Genomic DNA, 26860 nt, shown 5'->3' on the forward strand with positions numbered 1-26860 from the left:
ATTTTTTAGGGCGTTATTCATTGCATATTGCATATCATGAGAAACAAACAAGTCATTCTCCCAAGTCTTTCTCAGAAGATAGAGAGGTTAAGAGATGCAAGCTTGAGGGTCTCATAAATTGATCATTAATCATCTGAGGGTTGATGCTTCAATTAGGGTTTCTTGGTCTCTCAAGGAGTTTGAGCATTATCTTATTGGCAATGGTACATCATCATCATCATGGTTATGTCATCCTCAAGGGGCTCATTGTTCATGCTCATATTCTTTGGGATTAGGGTTTTGACCTTTGGTCAACCCTAATCAGTTGCATTCTACCAGTCAGGGATTTTCAAGGAGATGAGGTCTTCCTTGAGAAGGAGATCATCATATGTTTTTATTGAGCTTGTATAAGCTAGGGTTTCATTTTGGAGCCATTTCATCAAGTGGTTGAGGCTCAAAATCATCTGTGCATGTTCAAGTCATCTGTTAACCAGAAAGTCAACAAAAAGAACTGAGGGCTAGGAGGTGGAGAAATGAGTTTCAACATCTCATTCATGTTCAAAAGAGGCTTGTTCATCATTACAAATGTATATCTTGAAGAATTTGAGGCCAGATCAAAACTTTCCAAAAATGGAAAGTGACCTGTAATTGAAAGTTTCCCAAAATGGAAAGTTTTTGATTCCAATTCAACTTGATTTTACATCATCAAAAAAGCTTCAAATGAATTTTTATCCAACATGAAAGTTGAAGATCTCTTTCTCTCATTTCCAAAAAGTCTAAGATCATGAATTTATGATGAATGGTTGAAGAGATATGATCAAATCATTGCCAAGGATGCATGGAACTTCAAATGGCCATAACTTTTGATTCATAACTCCAAATTTGGTGGTTCTTTTTGCAAAATGCTTGTCATGACATGAAGTTTCCAAAACATCCATCACATTGCATGAAATTTGAACATATGATCATTTGTGCATTCAAGTCAATTTTGGAGGGCAACTTGAAAATTTAAAATTGATGCATCATGGGAACAAATGACCATTGCTAATATGTGCATGGAGTGTTTTTAAGTGCATTTGATCATTGGTTTGGTACTGTTCACATTGGGAATTGCCATGCACCACAAAATTTCAATTTTTGTCACCACACCTTATCTTACTTAACTTCAACTAAACCTTGATTAATTTTAATTAAAATAGGATTAGCACATGGTATATATACTAAATCATAACAGAATTTCAAGAGGTTAATCACAATTCACAATTTCTAGATCTAGTTTTCATCTCCCTCCAAAATTTTCTTCAAATCACAATTCAAATTTCTTCAACATAGCACCTTGTTTTTGTTGAAGATTCATGATCAGTGAGTTAGATAGAGTGTGAATCAGGTGTTGGTTTGTTGAATTCGTGCAAGAATCAAGCAGTTGAAGCTCATGAAGTTGAAGATGGAAATTCAGAATTAAGCTAGATTTACACGTGTTCAAGCTTTCTTTTCTTCATCAAACATCATCACAAGCATTCTGGACTGGATTTGGATCATTTGGAGCATTGGATCGTGCCTTGCAAGGAACTTCTCTTCAAGAGGTGAGTTTTTCGAGCTTCATAATTCTCAAATTCATGCACATATTCTTGCAGATCTTGTGTTCCTGATGATTCTGATGAAAATTTCATGTGAATTGGTGCATTATTGAGCAAGATATGTGTGATTCAAGTTTGATGTATCAAAATGTTTTCTATCGATTCTCTCTTGTTATGTTGATTTATGCTTAGCTGTTACTCGATCTATGATCTCCATTGAAAATGCTTCATGTTGATATGCTTGATTTGAATTTCTGGAAAAATTCTGGAAAATCGTTTGAAGTTCATGCTACTGTTCATCTTCTTCTTCATGAAGAAGATGAAGATCTTCGTTAGCGTCCGTCTCTTCCATGCTAGCGACGGATCTGGTTTTGTCCACGCTGGCTTAGGGTTTTGGCTGTATTCGTCCATGTGTTTGCCTCGCTTGCATTTCCATTGGCCTCAATTGGTTTGACTTGGCCACGCTGCGCTTGACTGCTGACTGTACAGTCCAGTCATTAATGAAACGACCGTGTTTCATGTATTGGCGCACGCTTCTTTTGAATCCAGACATGCTTCGATCCCTGCCGAGCGCAAATTTTCAAATTTGTTCATCTTTATTACTTTTCCCTCCAATATTACATGCTATGCCATTTTTTTTATTTCAATTTTTTTGCCAACTTTAACAAATCATAACTATTTGAAAAATGATCCAAATGAATCCATTCTTTTTGCTAATTGTTCATATGAATGTCCTCTATTTTTTGGTTTTGATTTTATGATTTTACACTTTCTGGTTTTTGAATGGTGACTGTTTGATTGAACATGTATGCTTTTGTAACCTTGCCTTACTCTTTCTATCATAAAATGCTCAATATTAATCCAATGGACATGAAATTTTGCATGATGATTCTTGACATATTGATGGATGTTTTAGGCTTGGTTTGGTATTTTTCTCATTTACCATTTCTGTTTTGTGTACATGTTAACATGGTGTGACAATTTGTGTCACACAATTGGATGATCAACTTGTGCAATTTAATTTCCATATCAAATAACCTCTAATGCTTCTGATTTTTTGTATGATGATCATGTTGGATGTGTTGTATGCTCATGAATTTTTCCAGAATTATTTGAATCATTTCTGTTTTGATTTGGATTTTTCATTCTCAATGTCCATTTGAATGCTTTGAAATTGTCTTTGACTTCACTTGCACATGAAGTGAACTTGCTTATTGATTTTGGTGTGGTCCTTTTTAGGACATGTTAATATGTGTTTGAAGTTGCATTGTGTTGAATTTCAGCTCCTGTTTTGAATTTTTTCTTCACCTTTGACCCTAGGCTTTGACCTAGTGGTTTGGACTTACATTTGAGTTGTGAATTTCAGGATCAAGTATGCATCTCCATGATTGATGTTGCTCCTTCATTTGAGCTTGGTCATTTGTTGTTGTTGGCTAACATTTGTTTGTTTTGTAGGCTTTGATGATAATTCACTTGAGTTTGCCTTATGGTTTACTCATAGTGCATGTTGGATTGTCTGTGTGTTGTTGACTGTTGTCTGATTGTTTGAACATTGTACTGATTTGTTTAGTTGTTTACACAGGTATCTAAGTTGCTTTAAGTTCATTTGAACTTTGCTTTGCTTTGCTGTGGTTGGTATACCACTTAGGTATAATTCCTGATCTTCATGTAGTCTGGAAGACCTGTCATGTTATGTTGGCAGGCACCTGTCTGACGCCCTCCTTAAGAGGCAATGTTTGTGTTTGTTTAATTTTGTGCCAAGCAGGTTAAGTCCTCTTAAGAGGCAATTGGCAGATAAAAGGGATGTGTAATCCATCCCCTGCTATTCTGTTGTGTCATTCATCTTGCTCACACCATGTGTTGATGCACTTTGAATAAAAACCAAAAATCTTGTACATAGAGTCATATCATTGTGGAGAAGAGTTCCTTCATTCTGAACTCCCACACTTTCTATTGATATAAGCTCTCCCAGGCCAGGGATAAGAGCTATGAGGCATAACCCTCATCTCCATTTCATCTGCTTCACCCTAACTCTCAATGTTAGGGTTAAGAGCTCAAAACACCCATTTCCAGTTGGTTTGTTTGTCAAGGTTGATATGACCCCTTGACTAAAACCTAACCTTGATTGAGCCCCTTGGTTGTGTATAGTGTGTGCTAATTGTTTTTGATGTTTATCTGCTTAGCTTCTCATCTCCTTTCTGTAGGAGTCATATGATCAACTTTTGAGGAAGTTGACGTACGTAGAGATAGACTTGAGTTGACTCACTGCCTGTGTGAGTCAAACTCTTGTTAGAAACCTCAACCTAGGACTATTGTGGATTACATGATAACTATTAGGCTCGAGTCAGTCTCCCTTTTAGTTTATCATTTCCCAGTCTCTGGCTAGGATAGAAATTTCTCCCCTGTTCAGGGGAACTACGTTGCCCTGATCCTCATACCAGATGAGGTACATAGGCAGGAGATCGTGCGAGATCTCTTCGGGCACCCTTTTCCTTTTTTGCGTGTGTTTTGCTTGACAGCTATTAGGTCCGAGTTCCCGACTCCCTTCTAGTCTGTGTGTTCGCCCTTTTTCTTTTTTTAACTCTCTTGTTTGTGTGGAGTCTGACGTAAGTCCAGCGATTGGCAGTCGGTTTCCTGTGTTTGTTTGTGTGTTTGGAGTCTGATGTAAGTCCAGCGGTTGGCATTCGGTTTCCCGTTTGTTGGTTGTTTGTGTGGAGTCTGACGTAAGTCCAGCAATTGGCAGTCGGTTTCCTGTGTTTGTTTGTGTGGTCGGAGTCTGATGTAAGTCCAGCGATTGACATTCGGTTTCCTTGTTTGTGTTTATTATTTGGAGTCGGACGTAAGACCAGCCATTGGCAGTCTGTTTCCATTTGCGTGTTTGCTTTGACGTCTCAGCGTCTGTGCGTGTGTTTGTTTCGGCGTCCGTTAGCCGAACTACGAGTGTTCTGATTCTTTCTCTGGATAGGGAAAGATACATAGGCATAGGATGCGATATCCTAGCGAGCACGTTCCCTATTTCCCCGAACTACGTCGACTCTGATGTTTGTTTCTGACAAACTACGTAGGCCCAGGATGCGACATCCTGCCGAGTCACCTTCCTCCGTCTTCCTTCGCCTGTGTGCTTATTCCAGTGTGTGTGCATTCTTTGAGCAATTTTTTATCAGCAACCTTATTCTATTCTTTTGAGCGTGGATCCCATCGAGTACGACGGACGTGAGGGGGTGCTAATACCTTCCCCTTGCGTAACCGACTCCCGATCCTTGTAATCTCCGGTCGTAAGACCATTTCCTTTCCAGGTTTACTTCGAGCGTTTCCTTTCCCTCCTTTGGGATAAATAACGCACGGTGGCGGCTCTGTTTGTTTGCTTTTTCCCGCCGGTTGTTTTTCGCGGATGCGACAGGGCTTACACCAACACATCGTACGTTATGGTGTATCATATTTCACTTATTCATTATATCTCTCATTATCCGTCCTTATGTGTGTGATCCTGTAGGTTCTCCAGACGTTGATAATTATACTAAATCACACGTCTAATATAATAAAAAGTGAGCGGTATCTAGCAACGCATCACTACTACCTTAGTCAAGAAAATGTCAACTGATCAGACAAAACCTTTTTGTGATAATATTATTGTGTATAATTACCCTTTTCTTCTTATGTATATATTGAACACAAGGCATAGACCGTGTCACCCTTGTACAGTTCAATATTGAGACCTTAGACATTTATCCCATTACGGTGGATGGAAAAATTTCATCTAGGTCACTCATGTCCCTCAACATACTTTGTGATGTACCTATCAACTATCTTTATGGTCATCCAGTTACGGTTAATGTTTGATCAACAATAAAATACTCGACTCTACATCTAGGATCCATAAAGGTTTCGGGTCGAAGGATGATATACACCACTATCACTATGATAATAAATTATGACACTTTGCATAATATTCTATGTAGTATTCTCATGGCGGGTCAATCTAGTATAAATAGTACTCTTAATATTCATACATATGTTAAGACTTGATAACTATTATGAGATGTGATTATCAGTCTATCCACATACTAGTCTCACTGCTTTAATGTTATCTCACTTCACATCAAAGATCGACTACTGTCACTTTAAGAATAATGTCCTTATGTATAATGAATCTCATAATTAAGTCACACTTAACATTTTATTACAAGGACTATATATTCTATGGACATTATTTTGGAAAAATAAACATAATAAATAAATGTCTTTTAATTATTAATAAATAATTTGATACAAGTACCAAGTTCTAATAAAACAATTGACCTTTAGGGCTTACACCAACACCTAAAAGAGAAGTTGAACACACGCTTTGATAACCCCATCTCCGGTGATACCAACTCCAACTGCCTGTTTAGGAAGGAATCCCACATGTGAAAGGACGACTTTGGTCGAGGTATAATGGGGCTGTATGATAAGTACACGCCAATACGTGTATCTAGGGATAAGATCTACCAATAGGGTGTCAACACATAGTTTTGCAAAAGAGGTATCCGACCCATTTACTCTGTCATAGAGACATCTCGGACTAACAAGTTGAAGTATTGTCACTTTCATAAAGGTAGCGACCATAACACCGATAAATGCATCCAATTGAAGGATGCCATTAACAAGTTTATCAAGAGAGGTCAGTTAACCAAGTACATGAAAAATGGAAAAAGAAAGAGAAGAGTCACCTAAAGGTAAGTCCCTCTCGAAGACTGCAGATGTTATGACCAATGGAAAGAGTAAAAAGGCTAGCAAAGGTAAGTCCATATATATTGGCGCCATTATTGGAGGGGCACCCAGGGAAACCTTCTCATCCGAAGGGACCATGGAGAGGAAAATCGTCGAGATGTTGATCTTCCACACAAAGGAGGGAACATTGGCGAATGCCCCTGACCTATTTATCTTGGGCTTCTAGGACTCTAAGAAGGTGGGCAGAATCCCCAAAGAAAATTTCCCCTGGTGATCACAACCACAATCAGGCAGTTTGACTTCTCCTAGATCGTGATTGACGATAACAGTTCCTATGACATTGTGTACTAAGAGTTGTCCGATAAGATGGGCCTTGAAAGAAGCGTTGTATGATCATATGAATGACATGACTTGCAGACATTCAATGGAACAACCATGCATCCCTTGTAGAATCATTTACAATTGTATTATGGGAATGCCTTTCGTAGTCACTTTGAACGTTGTAGCCTTGTCGGTACGTCTCAAACTCAAGTATCACAATTTGCAGGGAGAGCCGATCACCATCGATGCCAATCTCGAAGTAGAAAATATAAATTTATTAAGCGCTCCATAAAGAACAAAGAAAAAGTGTGGCCATGGAGATCAATGTGGCTTCTCTAACCGACCAACTCATAAGTATGGGCGTCTGCCCCCTAAGAATTGGCTAGACCAACAAAGGTGAATAAGAAGAATAAGTGGTGGTTAGCCCGCCTGGTTATGTTTACTTTCCTATTTGTATTAAATGTTATGATTATATAATCATTCACCTTATGTACAAGGCATTTTTCAATTATAAATGGAATACACCATTTTCTTACATATTAGTTTCTATGTATTTGTGCATAGTGACAACGAGTCCAAGGTACGAAAGTTGGGATCGAAGCCCCGTATAAAAAAAGTTAAGCATGTTGTTACAGACGCTTTGCACGCCCGCATACAACAATCAAATCCTCAGAGCACAAAACACACATTAAGAATATATGGGTGTTATCACAAACACTTTCCATGTGTGACTACATTAATCAATTCCCCATCGAAAGTCAAGGATGATGTTGTAGACACTTTTCTCGTGCAACTAAAGCAATTAAATCCTAACAAGAAATAAAGGTTCACCCCCTCTAGCAGCTAGTCACTTAAGAGGCTGCAGTGGGTTGACCATATGTCTATCATGGACCGAGTTTTCACATGAGGAAAGAGGAACTGACCCTTGTCTAGGAATGAACCTCATGACGTCCAACAAAATTTGAGGGAAGACCTCATAAGTTCGCATAATATTTAGAGCTATACACTTAGGATCACTAAGATACACCTCATGCAGGTAATAAAACACATCATTCCAAATAATAAAATATATACACATATATTATTTAATTATAAAGTATTATGCATGCATTACACATACAAAAAAGTGGTCGACAGGGCTACTCCAGCAAAAAGATGCTCTCTGAATCTTTGAGCATCTGATTTGGTCGGACTTGCTCCCATAAGATAAGCAAAGGACGGTGAAAATGCTCCACTTGCTGCAAGGTTTGAAATTTATTATGATGCTTTTAATAATTGCATGAGACAGTGGAATATGATCCATATATGATATTGATTCAAGTTAGGTGGACAGAAAAATCTCAAAGTATTATTAAAATTTAGAAAAATTGGGATTTTGGATATTTGTTTCTAATCAAACAGAATTCCCAATTTGAATCATTTTGGACAGTTGGAAACCATTAATTTTCAAAACAATTTGATTCGAATCAAATTTTACACATGATTCAAATCATCGAACTCTGGGTCACCTCTACCTCAATTGATTCAAATAACACTTTACACATGATTCAAATCATGCAATTTTTCCATATTTTTTCAATTAGCTCATCCTGTTTGATTCGACTCAAATTTAACACATGACTCGTACCATGAGGTGTTTGATTTGAATCACACTTTCCTCTTGATTCGAATCAACTGAAAAATGGTTCACAACTCTATTTTTCTTTTATTCCACTTCACTTGTTCATTTGATTCAAATCATGAAATGCTTTTGACTAGAATCTAACTTACTTTTTCAACCATTTTCAGGGCTTAATCTCAAGCACATATAAAACTTTTTTGTCATCATTTCTCATGTAACGAATCATAATAAATATAATAATCAACATTGTAATTCTATGAAATAACAATTTCCTCTATTTTAAAAGTTCAAAGTTCTTGCAATGAAATTCTTGCTTCTTCAACTTCAACTCGATTCAGATTTTGGTAACGAGATATTTGTAATTGATTGAAGGAGACACATTCTTGAAATTAATCGTTCTTAAAGATTTGGTTGGGATTTTTAGGTTGTTTGCAAGATTGAGGTGACTGTCAATGGTGATGACAAATTCCATTGGAAAGAAATAGGTTATTCTCTTCATAATTGCCTTAGTAATGACTGTGTGGAATGCTACGGATAAGGCGAAGTTCTTTTCAAATCTTCGAACAATTCATCGCTCAAGGAATCAGTATGATCAATGGGTTGATAGCTACACACGAAGGCTTAAAGCAGATTGGTGACATTAGAAGATTAAAGAAGCGTTAATCGAGTAAAGATTACGTATAAGAGTTTTACATTATGCCGTATACAAGTTAAGGTCTAGATATGAGATTTTAATTTTCTCAGCAGTATTATGGATTGATGATTGTATGAACTCTTGCAAATATTTATTAAATAAAAAGGAATAATGTAGGTTCGAATGGGAAACCATTGAAGAATCCACGTATGGAAAGCGAGGTCGAACGTCGAAGCACTATAAATCCCGGTATCGTCTCTCCATCTATCTTACTCTTGCATTTAACTTCATAGTATTTGTATGCTTAGGTATTTTAATTATAGTGTAGTTCATCATTTATTCAATTAATAACAATTTATTACATAAGCATTAGGTTTTGTTGGAATTAGATACCTTATTAAGTTAATTGGTGATTAATATTCTGAGAAACAATTGAAGTTATAATTCTCTATATTCAATCATTGTATAAACATACCTTGTTGATTATACAATCAAATCAATTGAATACGCAGTGCTTCATCATATTTATCTTTGGTGTTTGTGAAACGATTTAGTGTTAACATGATCAAAATTTGGAATAGTATAATTTTCATATTTTCGCATCAAACCTTCCACTCACAATTTTTTTAAAACACTCTGATAACTTTTTAAAAAGCGGTTGATTTTTATTTGGGTCTATTCACTCCCAAATCATTTTTCTACTCCAATATTCACACCTAATACATTCCATATTTATTCTCCTCATGCTTCTAAGTATATTTGCATGCGAATCTTCCAAAAATCATAATGCTCACCAATAAAACACAGAGGTTTGTTATTGTTGCCATATCTACTCGGATCGAGGAGCAAGTTACCTTAACATGCTTTGATTCCATTGTAACTAAAGAGTTCACCTTAAGACCGAGAGAATGGGTGAAGGTTTTATGAATTTTTCTCGTTATCTTGTAGATGATCTTTTATTTTTATTTTTATGGAGATATGATGATGAACTTAGAACAAAAAGTGTAGAAAAATAAATAGTAGAAAAGTAAATGATATAAAGATATATACTGGTTTTCCTTTCCAGACAAGGGTAGTCGAGTCCCTTCACACCCTATGGAGGATTTTTACTATATTAGATCTTTGTACAAACCTCACACCAATACCTCTTTTATAATCTTCTAACATAAACATTAAATCTATGGTGAACCTTGAATCTCCTCGAATCAAATGACCTTTTCCAAAATCATAAAACACTATGATGATTCTCACATAAAATAGAAAGTACACTATTTTCTGTTTACAACACTTAGGAAGCACACCATTTTCTATTATAAACACTTTTTAGAAAGCACACCATATTCTATTACAAATAATTGTCATCACACACTTAGTGATAAAAACAAATTTTAAATATATGAAATGTTTTTGAATCAATTCCAATATAGAAAATTTATTTTCTCCTTCAATATACAATTCAAATATAATAACATTAAGTGCTCAGAAAGTTTGAACGAAACTCTTTAAATGATATGAAAGTTATGCACAAAGTTGCATTGTTAATGTTGTATGAACACTTGAAAATATATTTGAATTTGTATGAAGTTATATGTGAAAGAGGTTATTTGAAAATCTGGTATATTTTGCTTTAAATACATCATAAGATGGTAGTAACATTTAGAGAAGGATCATGATACATTACAATGGTTTGGAATTATTGAGATATTAGATATAATCCAAGTTGAGTTATGTGGCCCTAGCCCAAAGCTAATTATGATTTAGGGTTTGTTATTTTACTTAGTAGTCACGTCACTTAAGTGTATATAAGTAGATACTTTGTAATTCAATTTTCTCAATCATTCAATTCATAATACAATCCTTATTTTATCTCTTTCTCTCATCACTAAAAGTGCCTCAAGCATTAACAGGAATAACATTGGTTCATGAATTAAAAAAATCCCCAGGATGCAATCGATTGTCACCTTTTCAAATTTCAAAATTTTATGTCAGAACCATCATGCAATCGATTACATAAATGAAGCAATCGATTCCCACTAACTTAAGAAAATTATGGCGGTTCCTAAAGTCTGATTATGTCGGTTTCAAATGCTATAATTTACAAAAAAACAACTTTTTTTCTTCGCATGAGATGCCTTGATGCATATATATTTTAAAAACATCTGAGATGAATGTATGATATTTTTTCTGAGTATTTAAAGTTTATACATAATGAATTGCAATTGAGTACCTTAACATCAAAATCAATTTCCTTTACTTACAAAACATCCGTATGGTTATGCAATCATTATTCTTAATTCCAATTTTTTTCTTCTTTTATATTTCTTCTTTGATAAACTTTTGTATTCATCAAAAATCAACTGAAATAGATGATGAACATCTTTTTCACACAAACATCTTTACTTGTCTCGGTTTCCTATTTTCTTACATGATTACATTGAAGATATTATTGATATGGAGGCGGATAGAAATTGTGGTTTTTGTGCGATTGTAGCTTTACTTGGATATGTTGAAGAGTCATGGTCCTTGGTTAGGATGACAATAGATAGTGAAGTTTATCGAAACAATCTAATGTATTCCAAATATTTTATGACACAATCTTTGACATTCCTCCAAATATAATGTCATCAACATAAATTTGTGCTACCATGAATTTTCCTTCCTCTATCTTTATAAGTAGAGTTTTATCTATTCCTCTTATCCATATATCCAAATATCCAATAAATCACTAAGGTCAACAAAAACCCAAAAATTTTATTTTAATTATATAGCGACAATTTGATAAATGTGTAAACAATGAGGGTGTGAGATTAAAATCTCAAAAAGTTCATATGTGTATAAGACAGAAGCCCAACACAGAGAATGGGCCAAGAAAAGCCCATCAAACATCACAAGCATTGTTCGTCAGTGAATGTGATGGAGGAGGGGTAGATTCCTCCTACACTCTGAAAAATGGATCGGAGCTCTTTCTCCCCGCGAACCAGGAACATCCGACCCAATGCCGACATATACTCTACTTTTGTAGTTCACGACGAAGACGATGACGGCGAAACTAACTGGCGCCGGAAACTCGCCAACGTGGATGTACAGGAAGATCCATACTCAACCATGGTGTTCAAAGATAACGGCCACAATGACGAAGATGACGAAGATTCCTTTCTCCCTCCGCTTCTCAAGCGTCTCCCCAAGGACTTCGGGGGCGGAGCGTCGATGGACTACGACGATGACGACGAATCTGGTGATTTCGGTACTATGATAGTGAAGAGCGATCGTGGCCAGCAGCGAGATCGGTCATCTACCGGCGTGGCCTTACCTGTGGGCCCGACCTGGAAGACTGGGCGTTCTTCTCAGGCGAGTCCTTTGAACAGAAGGGACGAAGACGACGCTGAAGAAGACGACGGTGGCGGGTTTTCAACTTTTGTCATGCGTTCGACGGTGAGGGCCGGCGAGACAGAGTCTGTTGGTGGAACAATGGTGCGACGGACAGGGAGCAACGAAGGTGGAGGTTCCACGATGGAGAGGGCGATTGCGAGTATGCAGGGTTTGGGGGAGTTTGGGAAGCAGAGGAAAGGAAGCGAATCTTCACATAACGAAGAGGGAAAGCAACACTCCATAGCCACCAAGGTATCCACGAGTTCCATCCCTGATAGTGTTATCAGAGAGGACCCTACAACCAAATATGAGTTACTCAATGAACTTGGTAGGTGCTAGAAAAAGCAATTCGAGCTTGTTCCTTATGTATTCACTAATTCTTGTTTTGCTTTATACGAGTTTCTAATGGTTTCACATTTCGATTGGATTTGTTGCAGGGAAGGGTTCCTATGGCGCTGTTTACAAAGCCAGGGATTATAGAACCTCTGAGATGGTTGCTATCAAAGTCATATCATTATCTGAAGGGGTGAGTTTCTGTTTCTTTTTGTATTTAGAAATTTTCGTTTTGGTCATTTGGTTTATTGGATTGTGTTTGAACTGTTTTGAATTAACTATTATTATTCCTTTGCTCATTAGGAGGAGGGATATGAAGAAATTCGTGGTGAGATTGAGATGTTACAACAGTGTAATCATCCTAATGTTGTCCGTTATCTCGGAAGCTATCAAGGAGAAGAGTATCTTTGGGTAAGAACTAAGATGGTCTTTCCTGAACTGAACTCATTGTTTTTATGTCTCTGCTTTCTGAAACTCTCTAGATTTAATGGTTTTTTGTTTTTGATTTGTGAATGACCACGCATTTGCTTTTATTTGGTTTTTCCTATGGTTATGGTGATTTGCTAATGATTTGTTTTGGGGGGTACATTCCTACTTGGATTTTGTTTCTCCCTTATTATAGACCATCCACTAAATTCACTTGAATTAAGAAAATGAGTTGTAGTAAGAATTTATGTTTTCCAATGGTAAATTAAATAGGGTATTTTTAGCAAAGAAATCATTAATGCATATGAAATTTTTAATAGAGTGTTATAATAAGGGGCAAAGAAAAAGTGGAAATGAGTCTTATAATTAGGGATAGAGAGAGCATTTGTTGTTTCTTTTGCTAGGACCTATTTTCTTCATTCATTTTAACCAAGGCTCCCTCTTTGGCATAAATACGAGTACTTTGGTTGACTTTGCTAGTTAAAATATTGTTTTTGAATATCTGATTAAGATTTTGGCAGATAGTGATGGAATACTGTGGTGGTGGTAGCGTTGCTGATCTGATGAATGTGACTGATGAAGCACTGGATGAGAGTCAAATAGCATATATCTGCAGAGAAGCACTGAAGGTATAGTTGACTGAATGGATTAGCTACGGATGTTATTACTTATGCTATCCTACTTGTTGATTTATCCGTTAACCTCTACCAAGATTTTCAGTTGAATTGTTCTTCATTGCTTCAAATAAAATACTTTTAACAGAATTATTTGGACTAAGATTTCTGCTGCAAATAAAAATAATATTTTGTTTATTTTTTTCTAATATCTTCCTGGATTGTGCACAGGGACTTGACTATTTGCACTCAATTTTTAAAGTCCATAGAGACATTAAAGGTGGGAATATCTTATTAACTGAACAAGGAGATGTCAAGCTAGGTAAGTATAGTAGTTGTATGTGTAACATTTGCTGTGTGCTTAGTAATTATACTTTTTTTTATCATTTTCATTCTGTCCTTAAACATGGAAATCATGATTAGTATCGTATACATCAAACATGTTTGACTATCTTTTTTTCCTCATCTTAAATAAAAAGTTGAACTCACTTTTTTGTATTAACTTTTTCTTGATTTTTTATTTAGCAAGTGGCTACAGTGTCTTAAGCTTATGATTGAGATGGGTGCTTAGAGCTCTAGTCTTCATGTTAAAATGTTTATACCATTTAGACGTCATTCTGCTAAGAAAGAGTGATTGCATGTAAATAATTCCCATTCTAAATTCGACATTATTACTACCCATTATAATCGTAGTGAAGGATGAAGCTAATATTTCGTCATATGGTTGCTTACTCTTCAATTCACCACGGTGTCTACAATTTGAATTGTCCTTATCTTTCAAGTCTACAATTTGAATTGTCCTTATCTTTCAAGTCTACAATTGTTAGTGTCTTCTAATAGATGTATGACATGCACGCATCCATATTATGGGATCAAAATCCCTCGTAGAGCAATTTGTGATTCCCTCTGAATTGTGGGATTTGGAGTGGACAAATATTAAAATACAAATTATGATGTTGACAAAATTACCCTCAGTTTTTTAAAATTAAAATCCGAAATTGCATTGGTATTCATAATATCTGTTAGATGCATTTTATTAAGTTGCCAGAAGCATTTTATGAGCTGGACATCATTATGTAGATCAAGAAATCAAGGATAAAATTGCCTGTGGCTTACTTAGAAAAAGTAGCAAAATATTGTAATCAAAATTTATATCAAAGGCACTAATATTCTTGGACTTTTAACAACAGACTGATTTCCATTCCTGGTTGATATTGAGCAGGCGATTTTGGCGTCGCTGCACAGCTTACAAGGACTATGTCAAAGCGTAATACGGTAGTTGTCTTTAATATCAATTTAAAGTTATTGCATTATAGAATATATCAAATGATGAGTAGGACCATGATTTTAAAAATCATAGATGACAAAGATATGGTGCTGATATAAGATTGATAATTTTATATTAAATAGTAAAGTCAGGAACAGCCTTTTCTTGCATACATCTTGGTATTCTAATTTTGAAACAAATACTAAATTGAAAATAAAGGAAAAAAGAGCCATTAAATGCTCATCCTATTGGGTGACTGCATTTCCTTATGCTTTTTGTTTGAATAAACTGTTTCTAGATTTAAACGAAATGAAACATGCATCTGACTTCCTTCTAGATGGAAAACATCTGTCCCTGCATATTTATATTTTTATGTGTTTGTTTGTTTATTGAGATATCTGTTTTTTGCATCCATTAACCGAGATTGAGTTGACTGTTCTTTGTGCACTGCGTCGGAGTCATGCTAGGGACATTGGCTTTTGGTGCATCTATTTCTAACTTGTATTATAGGCCATATTAAGCCTATGTTTGGTATTTTTGAAAATCACGGTGTGACCGCACGGTATGTAAAAGCTAGCGATTGTGGCTTCAGAAAAATTATGGTGGAGAGTATGAACATGCGGTGGCAGTGACTTGCATTGTTGCCAAACACACTAAATTCCCCATCCTAGTTTCTGTGAGCAACTTATTGTGACTTAGCAGTTGTACTTGTTCTCAGTCCCATTATATTGTTTCTTGAATGTTCCTTGCTGTTATGTTCGAAGTACTTTCTCTTAAAACAGTAAAAGTATTTTCCTTTAATAATATGACCTCTATTGAGTTATGAGACATTTCAAACATTGAACTTGCCCCTAGGAGTTTCCCTTTGTAATCCATGAATGTGATGTGAACTTGTTATATAAGTATATTATTTCAAAAACATTTGACTCGCATGAGGTGTTTCTGCACATTTTATATGGACATGTTATTAATTATTTTTGTCATGGCAGGACTTTTGATGTTTCTGTTTAATATGCTTGTAGTTCATTGGGACCCCTCATTGGATGGCTCCGGAAGTCATTCAGGAAAGCCGCTATGATGGAAAGGTATTATGGTTTCCAGAATCTATTAAACTTGTTTTCTTAGCTGTGCTTGTGCACCTTCTTTTGTTGCCACTGTACTGCATCTTCTCCTTGCTTAATTTCCATTTGCCTTAACTTTTTCTCATCTATTAGTTGGTTCTTAGATTCAGACAGTCGGCCGCATTTATACATGCCATACGTAGATTTTTTAAAAATTCAGAAAATTCTTAATTTGACACTTGTGAGTTTCTGATATAGCACCAGATATTTACTGAATAATAACAATAATTATATTAAAGATCTTAGAAATCACACACAATGACACAATACAGCAATACACTAGCCGTCCAACTGTCCCAGAGACCTTGTCTCATACAGAATAATCTCTATCCAAAACAGAATAACAATCTAACAAAAAGAAAATACTTGCCCTACAATCACATATACTAGTAAATACTTGCCAGAAATTATTTTCTAATCACAATAGCCTAATAATTGCCGATAAACTGTTCTGCCACTAATTATTTCCTAATCATTAATTGCCACCAGGCAGTTACTCACTTACTCTTAATGTCTACAATCACATATACTAGTAAATACTTGCCAGAAATTATTTTCTAATCACAATAGCCTAATAATTGCCGATAAACTGTTTTGCCACTAATTATTTCCTAATCATTAATTGCCACCAGGCAGTTACTCACTTACTCTTAATGTTTCCTATGCTGCCTAGTCTACACCTTCCAAACTGGTGGCATTATGAACAGCTGACATTCCTTTCCATGGCACTAGAAACTGTTCGACTATTTCTCAGCTGCTTAGAGTTCTGTCTGGTTGCAACACATCATCCAGTTGAAGCTCCAAGGTTTCTGCTGCCTAGGATCCAATGGTCTTAAAAAAATACACATGAAAAATTGGTTGGACCCGTGATGTAGGTGGAAGCATCCATTTCTTTGAAACTGGCCCTGTGTTTTTCTAGAATTTTAAAAGGACCATACTAGCAGGGAGCCAATTTCTGGTTGATGCTCATAGCAACAGATTTTTGTTTTCGTGGTCTCAACTTTAAGAAAAACCAATCCGCTACAGCAAACTATTAATCACTTCTTTCCTTATTTTCATAATATGCTCCGTCTTCTGTGCTATAATCATGTGATGTTCCATTTGATTAAGAGATTCATATCTTTGATTATGTTTTGTACCACAGCTTCTGAATTAGTTTCTCCTTTTATAAACCAAACAACTGTACGAGGCTTTTTTCCCCCCCTAAACCACGTGAAAAGAAGCATTACTGTTGGAGACATGAAAAGTAATGTAAAGACCAGCTGTTTATGATGTTAGTTCTAAGCTGGGTCACTTGTATTTCATGAAACCTGAAAGGAGTAAATTGTTCTATAGCACTTATTGCAGTTAAATTATTGGTCATACCCGTATAAGATATAGTTTTATTTATTTAGCTATGATTTTCAGGTAGATGTCTGGGCTCTTGGCGTGTCTGCAATTGAAATGGCAGAGGTATATCCGTTGCTTATATTTCAAACTTATGACTTCCAAATGAACAGTTAGTTTATCCAATGGGGTATATACTACAGTCTTCCTTTTCTCCCCCCATTTTTGTTCCCAACTTCGATAAAATATTTGCATTTATTTTACACTTTCTGTTCTGTTACCTTTCCCTTCTTTTTGTTCTTCTTCCACAAAGACACATTTATTGTAGTTTTGTTTGTTTTGAGGAGAAACACACTATACATTCTATCTCTGTGGTTGGGTTGTCATTCATAAACTGTTACCTATTGCATCATGCCATTAAATGGAAATGTCGCATTAGATCTCGTTTTATATCCTGGTGCTGCTCTTAAAAAGTACTCATTCTGTTATCGTAATTTTCAGGGTGTTCCTCCAAGATCATCAGTGCATCCAATGAGGGTTAGTAACTTAGAATTTTGATTTTTACTGGTGTTATTGATAAGTGATTGCACAAGCTCTTTTCTTCCCCCTTTTTCATACGTAATTTTTATCTGATAATTTATATTGATTTTCATATGATGTTCAGACTTCAGATGACTTACTATTTGCATCCACTATTACATGTTAGCCACTTTGTTGGGAATAACTTTGATCTTAATATAGGTGAACTAGGATGGAGAAACAGAAGAGTAACTGAGAAATAGACATGACATTTGACATGCAAGGAGATGAATGGAATAGATATTTGATCTCCTGTATTATAAGAGTGATAGAAACCTGGTACCTTGTTACAGAAAGTAGGTAAAAATTCATCAATTGTAAAGCTCTGCTCCTTCCCTATGTTCAAAGGCCTTCATTCTCTTTCAGATGACTGGATTGCCTGTCCCTCTCAACCCCTCTGCTTATTTGTTGACAACATGCCTTATTTCTCTAATTATTCCCTAACCCTATCCCTGACTACTAACTAATCAGCTGGAACTCCTTTATCTAACAAACCTATCACAGGGTTTTTTGGCGGAGTGTTAATTAGTTATGATGGAAGCTATAAATTGTAGCTATTTCAGAATTCAGACTTATGGTGTCTGCTATATTTGTTAGTGGTAGGTGTAAATTTTTTATCTAAATTATGTTAAAGTACTTGTTTTTTTGTGCCAATTTTCCTTGCCGTGAAAATATGATGTATGAAGAGTTTCTTCAGTAATAGACGAGTTTGTGAAAAGTATACAAAATATAGTTAGTTTCTTCTATCAGCAGAAGCTACTCAGGGTCATGCATTCTTTGTAAAATTTATATGTATTAATGATTTTTTTGATGAAAATGTCAACTTCAGTGTGCTTCCCTATATTGATATTAGGATATATTGAATGAAATATTTATATTGGACTTGTCTAAAAGAAATTAAAAAGTTATGAATGTCTACAGGCTCAACATCACTTGGTATTTGATTGTTGTAAAAGAAATTACTAGAATAGCCTATGTTTGAAGGGAAACAATGGGTTCTTAATTCATTAACTTTTTAGTTTTGTATTTGAATATTTTTGGGATTGTCAAGGTCATGGTTTGTTTTCATTTTGAGGGAGGGGGAGTTATAAACTTGTGCTCTTCCTTTGTAGGTTTTATTCATGATATCCATCGAACCAGCTCCAATGCTTGAGGATAAAGAAAAATGGTTTGTTTCTATAGTCTGTACTCTGAGCTCTTTTTGCAGATAGTTTGTGAATCAGTGAGCTTCAAACTGTTGGTTGATGATCCATGATGCTAATTGGTTTTACTAATTCAAATGAAATTTGCCATGTAGAATAGCATTAGTAAGACATAAAATCTTAAATCACTTGAAATACTGTGTAAATTTAAGTTCACAAGCATATCTCACAGGTAAGATAACTAAAACCTTAAATCACACTTCAAATACTTATATAAATTTTAATTCATTCACAGGAATAATTACAAATTATTCGATTCAACGACTAACAAAGGCGATTCCCTTCGATTCACCAAAATAGGATTATGAGTGCAAGTATAATCACAAATTCGTGGGATTTTATACTTAAAATCGGAATTTAACTACAAAAAGAATACGATTTTACTGCTTTCTTTGTCCAACAGAATAAGTGCATGAACCTGACCATTTTTTGCCAGATAGTATTCATTACTCACTCTTAGTCTGCTACTCTCATAATCTCATTTTCCTGGTGCAATATCTTAATTGTTCTTGAGAGTTAAGACATCGTGTCTCAATTTAGTGATCATCACTTTCTGTATGATAGTGTTTTAAATTTGATTTTTCTCTTAGGTCTTTATATTTCCATGATTTTGTTGCCAAGTGCCTGACCAAAGAACCTCGTCTCCGCCCTGCTGCATCTGAGATGTTGAAGGTATGCTCAGTTTTTTTGTTTTGGATAAATATCTAGTGACCCTGAGGAGTCTTAAATTTGCTCAGAGCTGATTGTATATTAAATAGTGTAGTAGTAGGAAAAGTAAAGAAAAATTATTTCCACTAAAGGTGCCAAATGACAAGATAGAAAATTGAGAGGGATTGTAGAAGCTTGTTATAACCAAGACTATATAATTTTCAAAAGCATGCAGACTAACTTTTCAAGATAAAAAATAAGGGATCAGTTGAGAAGAAATATTTTGAATATTTAAACTAAGGAGATGAGAATGCTCGAGTTATTACTTATTAGCACTCAGCAGATTTGATTTAAATATATACACTAATGAATATATTGCATATGCTTTGAAGAAGAAATAAATATAAGACAACTTCCTAAGGACATGTGCAATTCCTATGACTGAATTTAAACACTACACATGAATCTGAAAGTGCAAGAACATCAGCATTAAATGCTACTGCAGTTCCTAACTATTTAATTCTATTTCCGACAGGCTCAAAGTTAAGTCTTGTACAAACTTAATAGTTATAGTAATAAAGTCTTCTATATACCCACTGCATTCTTATGCTAATTAAGTAATTATATATCTCCTAATATATATATCTTTGATTTCTCAAAATTAAGCATTTGAATTCTGAACTGATCTCAAGCAACCGTTTTACATCTTTTCCAATTCAAAGAAAGTCTTGTGCAGATGTTTTTGATTTCTTTGATATACCTCAATCTGTCTTTGTACTAAGTACCTAGCTTTCATAGCTGGCCTTCCAGTATAAAACAAATTTACTTTTTGTTATGTGATTAAATAAAATTGTGAAAGTTGATTCTTGTTATGACTTAAAAATATGATAAATAAAATGTGAATGCTTATATATAGTGTTTTAATTTTTAAAATTTCCTGCAGCACATATTAGTAAGTTAAACAAAATAATGGATAAAAACAGACACTAGCTATCTGAAGTTACCACAACAGTCTTATGAGTAATTGCTGATCATACATGAGCTTTTATTTTGGCCATTGCCTGTATTCTCGAAATGTATGCCTTTGTTAATTTTTGGTTTATGCTTATTGAGTTAGCAATTGCATATGTTTTCTTCAACTGTTGGGTATATCCATTGAGTCAAGTTCTTTTCTTGCTGCATAGCACAAATTTTTTGAAAAATGGAAAATTGGATCTGCTGTGATGTATCCAAAACTAGAAAAGGCAAGACAAGTCAGGGCTTCAATGGCTTTACAGGTGCAATCTCTTGCTCCTGCTGCAGCAGGAGAGCTGGTATGGTTAAATCTTCCCCCTCCCGTCCCTCTTCTGTCTTTCGGTTTTAAACACACACACATGCACAGCTACTCAGACTGTTCTTCTCATTTATCTATATATGATAAGTTGAAAAAGCAGAAAATAATTCCCATGTGTAATACACATTCTTAATCTGAAGGAGCCAATGATAGCTTCCATACTAAATGACGAATATGGAGATACTGTTCCATCCAGACCACAGAGCATATGCATTGAGCAAGCAGCGTATATCCCGTCACATGGAACAATGAGGAAGTTGCAAAAGGTGGATGAGGATGACAATACTGAAGGTTTGCTGTTCTTGCATCTTATCTGTAGTCTGAATTATTTTATTGTTAAGGTTGATTATTTCGTATTGTTACATAAAGGATGTGTTCTGCGTTCTATGATGGGAGAACATTGGCTTTGAAAATAAAGTGGGCATGGAGATTTCACTTCATAGATAATTGGGCTTACACAGGCTGTAGCCCTCAATCCAAGTTGAACAAATTTTTTTACAATCTTTGTTGGGTATACTTGTGGGAACACAAACCTTGCTATTCTGGGACTGATTTGGTGGTGATTACTAGCAGTTGTCAAATGCATGATTATCAAACTGAAATTCAAATTGTGAATCAGAAGACCTAGTTTTTTAATCATCTATCAAGTTTTATAATGAATCGTAAGATACATTACCAATAAAAATATGACATTTTAAAGTAAAAAAAAAGCAACATAGAAAACTTTAAAGCTAATATATCATCTACTAATAATCTCAATAATTCAAGATTCAAGTCAAACACCCAATGACAAAAAAAGTGGCTGACCATACAAAGTTGACAAAAATAAAAGGCTGGCTACACTATGTTTAGGTAGTGATCCATTAGATTGAATTAGGATTCATGATTCATCACAGTCAATTGAGATTCAAGACGGGATTCATGTCTAATATAGGTGCGGTCTGCATTGAGAATGTCCTATATGGAAGAAAGTATTTGCATCCATACATACTTGTAGTTAGAGAATAGGGAATATAGTTTTTCGTGGATGTCATGCTTAACCATGATTTTTACTTGTTCAGTTTTTAATTAATAATCTGTGTTATGTTAATTGAGAACCTGTTGGCTATGTCACATGGGTTATAGGCTAGATGGTTTCATGAGTGTTTGCTGTACCTGGGTTTTACTAGGTTCAGTTCTGAGCTTAATTTTCTTGATGCTTATTTCTTCCATTCTGCCTCATGTCGGGATTTTGTACATATATATTAAAGCAATTGGGTTATGCTGTCTTTGTAGTTATTGCCACTTAATGCTTTGTTTGGACTGGGAAGGTGATAGAAACTGGTACTTTATAGTGAGTGAATTAAAGAAAATAAAACAGAAGTGATAGAACAAGTCTCTGCAGAATGTCTAAAAAGCAGTTTATATTATTAATATAGAGTTAACACACTAGTACATAAGTGAAAGTTTAGAGAGGCCATAGTAGAATAAATATAAAGAAATTCCTACCTAAAGAAATTCGAGAGCTTGGTCTCTTCCTCCAAGAATTAGAGAGCTTGGTATCTCCCTCTCAAAATCATTCAAAAACTATTCCATAATCAGTTTCTCATATCCTTTCCCTATTTATTCCTAAAATTAAATAATATAACTGCCATAATAACTTCTCATAACTGCCATTAGAAGAAGTTTAACAGAAGGGGAAAAGAGAGGAAAAGCAATTTTATTTCCTTATAACTCTTGATTGGTTGAAGAGAAAATGAATAGAGTAGATAAGGAAAACTCCAGAACCAAAAAAATTTAAAACCTTTCTCTGCATTTCAAAATTCTCTACTTCCCGACTTTCTTTACTTTAACCTAAAGAACTGGCTAGACTCTAATTAATTTTATTTTCTGATTTCCTAGAGAAACAAAAGTGATTCTTTTTGAAGTTTATTTTTGTGTGAAATGTAATTATTTGGAATATTGGCAGGTAACTTTGGCACTGTGATAGTCCATGGGAATGAATTATTTAAGACCAGACAGGATACAGATTCTGCTAGTTATAAATCTGCTTTTGCCAGCAACACAGGAGGCACATTTTCTGACCTTCGGTACTTGCTTGTTTAACTCTAACAATGATTTTCCTCTTGTTAGATATTTACATGTCAAAGTCATATGTCAATTTTGAATTTACCTCGCCTCATAACCATTCATGAGTTTTGATAGAGCCACATCTATGTAATGACTATAAAGTGAGAGATGAGCACAATTTTATTACGACATTGTCACGTAGAAATGTAATATCCATTTACCTCTTCTGCCTATATTTTTCAAAAAATTATTTCCGGCATTGGCTTACCCATAATTTAACCAGTTTTAGCTTTGCAAATTTGTAAAACATGCATCATTATATGCTTACTAGAACTCTGTCTTTTTTCCTTCTAATTTCTCCCGCGTCCTAATGCAGTTTCCTTTCTTTTGTGGATACATTTTAGGGTTGAGAGTCTAAAAGTTGGCGACATAAACACTGCCTCTTTTAGAGGATCTGGTCCTACTACAGATACCATACAATCGTCTTTACCATCTGTTAGTAATTCAAATGAGCAGAACCTCGAAATAAAAGGAACTCATCGAGCACAAGCTGGAATTGGTAGTGATATTAGGAATAATTCACTTCAGAATGAAACAGTCAGCCGCAAATTTGCTTTACAAGATAAGGTATTTATGTAATTTGATTTGTATATTTTCTGTTGAGCATAATATTCACGTATGTAATCACTCCATCTGAGCAAAGAATGTGTTTTTTGGTTATTTAAGTTGGTTGCTCCTTTGAGATTCTTCAGTATATAAGATAATGAAAGTTGTTTTCTTGAATTAATAACCTTGTCTATTGCGAGAATGCAGTTTAAGATTTATCATCTGTTTACATTTTTCTTTATTCTTTCAGCTTTGGTCCATTTACGCCGCTGGTAATACAGTCCCCATACCGTTCTTAAGGGCGACAGATATATCACCTATTGCTCTCCTTTCAGACAATGTACTTGGCGGCATGCAACAGGATACATGTGGAACTAAAACAGTAGAAGCATTACAAGAACTTTTTAGTGGCGACGGACAGTCCAAAAAGGGTCGTAGAGGAATAAACGAGGTGACCGTGTGTAATTGTGCGCTCAATACCATACACCTTCATTGTGCACTTCTTATGATTACTTACATTGATTTGCTAACTGACATGCAGCATATGCCACTTCCCCCGAGCATTTGCCAAAGATTGACATCAAGTTCTACTCTAATGAATTTGGCACAAGCTTTAGCTTATCATAAGATGTATGACCCTTCAGCTTTTGTAGCGTTTTTTTCCTTCCTTCAAGCTCTAAAAATTTAGGTTAATTTGTGCAAATGCTTGTAGTGGAGTTTTCACCACCTTTCTGTGTCAAAAAAAGCACACAATACTGGGCCCCTTCTGTCTGCTCTAATGATTCCTTTCAGTTCCTCTTAGGTGTGTATTGGATTAGTGCAAATGTGGTTATTCTTCACATATTTGATTTACTTGTTATTAGGTGTTATGAAGATATGCCACTGCAGGAATTGCAAGCAACGCAGGAGCAGCAAACTATTCAAAATCTCTCTGACACACTTAGAACCATTCTTCGGTTATAGATTATATATTCCCAATTCTTACTGGCTACATAGATAACAAAACCATTTTCCTTTGGCGTGCCATTATAATATGATGGGTTATACTTAAATATCAGTGGGAGTTAAGCAATAGTTGTTTTTGTTTCATAGGTGGCTTGATTATATGACTAGTAGTTAGTTTTGCACTTTTGCTGGTTTTATTACTCTGTTCTGGTCTTACGTCATGTAATATATCAGTCGGGAGCAACATATTTATATGTAAATATTAGTATGTATCTAGTTTTCTTTATCAAATGTTGTACTTTGTAGTGGATTGTTTGGGATTAATGCTGGAAATTTGTCTACCCATGTTTATACCGCAAGATGAAGGAAGTGTTCATCAGTATAATATTCTGTAGGGATTGATAATTCAGAATTCTGTAATTAGATAAGTTAATAGATATTTACTCTTACGCTTAGTGTAACACCATTTTCCATAAACATGTTTAAACTTCGGCATAGGCTAGCTTATGATTGATTGATAATTGATAGTTTAATTTAATAAATTATAATTTAAATCTAATGAATGATAGTTGTTAATTAATTGAGACTTTTGTTTGGCATGTTATATTTTTGAACAAATAAAAGATCTGTTTTGCAATAATCTTTTTATTACGAATTTATAGTTTATTTTATTAGCTTATGTCTTATTATTTAGACGCTATTTAAAATAACATTCTAACTTATAATTTATAGTATATTATTTTTTCACTTTTATTTTTATTATTTTAATTAAAATTTAATTTTACATTTTATAATATATTTTAATTTAAAAACAAAATAATTATGCAGGCAAAGAACACCAAAAGTCAAGTTCTTTCTAAAAAAAAGTGAGAGAAACATGTATTTCTACATCACCTTCTCCTTTCCTCGCCATTCTCCTTTTTTTTTATTCTACTTTCACCATTGCTGTTCTGATTAATCAATTACTACTACTCTGACAATCAATGTCTGATGCCAAATTTGCTCTTCTCGTTTTCAGGTTTCTTTTCATCAATTACTACTATTCTGACAATCAATGTCTCTCGTCAAATTTGCTCTTCTCGTTTTTAGGATCTCTTCAATTGATTTCTTTTACTATATTTTAATAAGTTATTGCCAGTAGGATTTTAGTGGTTTTGTCGATCAGTTGTTCTTTTTTTCTCTTTGTCATTTTATATTTATCAATTAGCAATCATTATCAATCATAAACTATAGATTTTAGATAAATGTAAAATATCGTAAAAGAACATTCTTTAATCAATAATTTTGTTATATTTATCTTTTATATATTATTATTATTATTATTATTATTATTATTATTATTATTATTATTATTTATTATTATTATTATTATTATTATTATTATTACTTTTATTATTATTATTATTACTTTTATTATTATTATTATTATTATTATTATTTTATTATTATTAAAATTTAATTTTAATTTAATAAAATTAAAAGTAATAATAAACACAAGTAAATAATTTTGAATATATTTGTGATACAATATTAAAATGTATTATATATTAGTCACGAAGTACTTTAACTTAATTTAATGTTTCATTTAGAGGTGTTCAAAAATTTAGGTAACTGATCCAAATATCTAATCTGAATTGAATTGAACCATAAAAAACTTAAACTATTTAAATGGTTAATAAATTGAATTGTTTATTTTAACCAATTCAATTAATCTAATTGAATTTAAAAACCAGTTTAAACTCTTATAAACTCTTTCCATAATTTTATCTAAAATATAAATACTATTATTTAACAAATTCAATAAACTTAATAAATCATTATATTAAAATGATAAATATTTTAATTATAATCTTTTAATATTTCTTAGTCAGTTACTATTATCATAACCTTTTCAAACCTTTTCATTTTCACATTACGTGTTATTCCCCAAATATGAAATATGAACCCTAAATCATCTTCTCTCCAATTCAAACTCAACATCAATTTCAATTTCACCTTCTATTTGTTTTGAATCGATTTCGATTTCAATTGATTTCAAATTTCACTCGATTTCATTTTGATATGTTCCATTTTCACTCGGTTTCGATTTCACCAGATTTCACCTTCTCTACTCGGATCTTGCTCGTAGAAACTCTTGTCTCGACTCTTTTTGAGGTAAACCTGTTATTTTCTGCTCTTAATTTCACTTTGAATTGAAATA

General features: G+C 34.3%; 1 protein-coding gene across 1 annotated transcript; it reads left to right on the plus strand.

Annotated features, from left to right (window-relative positions):
* Positions 1–11722: 11722 nt before the first annotated feature.
* Positions 11723–25121, plus strand: LOC127119686 (serine/threonine-protein kinase 1). Its single transcript, XM_051049984.1, has 18 exons — positions 11723–12539; positions 12649–12737; positions 12848–12955; positions 13492–13599; positions 13816–13906; positions 14807–14859; positions 15874–15936; positions 17380–17424; positions 17800–17835; positions 18990–19045; positions 19670–19751; positions 20912–21040; positions 21201–21351; positions 23009–23129; positions 23514–23736; positions 23966–24166; positions 24257–24345; positions 24579–25121. The coding sequence occupies exons 1-18, from the start codon at positions 11792–11794 to the stop codon at positions 24676–24678; spliced, it is 2493 nt and encodes an 830-aa protein (XP_050905941.1). The 5' UTR covers positions 11723–11791; the 3' UTR covers positions 24679–25121.
* Positions 25122–26860: the final 1739 nt, after the last annotated feature.

Source organism: Lathyrus oleraceus, chromosome 2, assembly GCF_024323335.1.
Source record: "Lathyrus oleraceus cultivar Zhongwan6 chromosome 2, CAAS_Psat_ZW6_1.0, whole genome shotgun sequence".
NCBI lineage: Eukaryota > Viridiplantae > Streptophyta > Magnoliopsida > Fabales > Fabaceae > Lathyrus > Lathyrus oleraceus.

What these genes read in the sequence shown, in the direction of transcription:
- LOC127119686 (XM_051049984.1), top strand. Translation starts at nt 11,792, where the DNA reads ATGGATCGGAGCTCTTTCTCCCCGCGAACCAGGAACATCCGACCCAAT. An exon ending in CTATGTCAAAGCGTAATACG is followed by an intron (nt 14,860 to 15,873) that starts GTAGTTGTCTTT and finishes ATATGCTTGTAG; the next exon opens with TTCATTGGGACCCCTCATTG. An exon ending in AAAGCCGCTATGATGGAAAG is followed by an intron (nt 15,937 to 17,379) that starts GTATTATGGTTT and finishes TATGATTTTCAG; the next exon opens with GTAGATGTCTGGGCTCTTGG.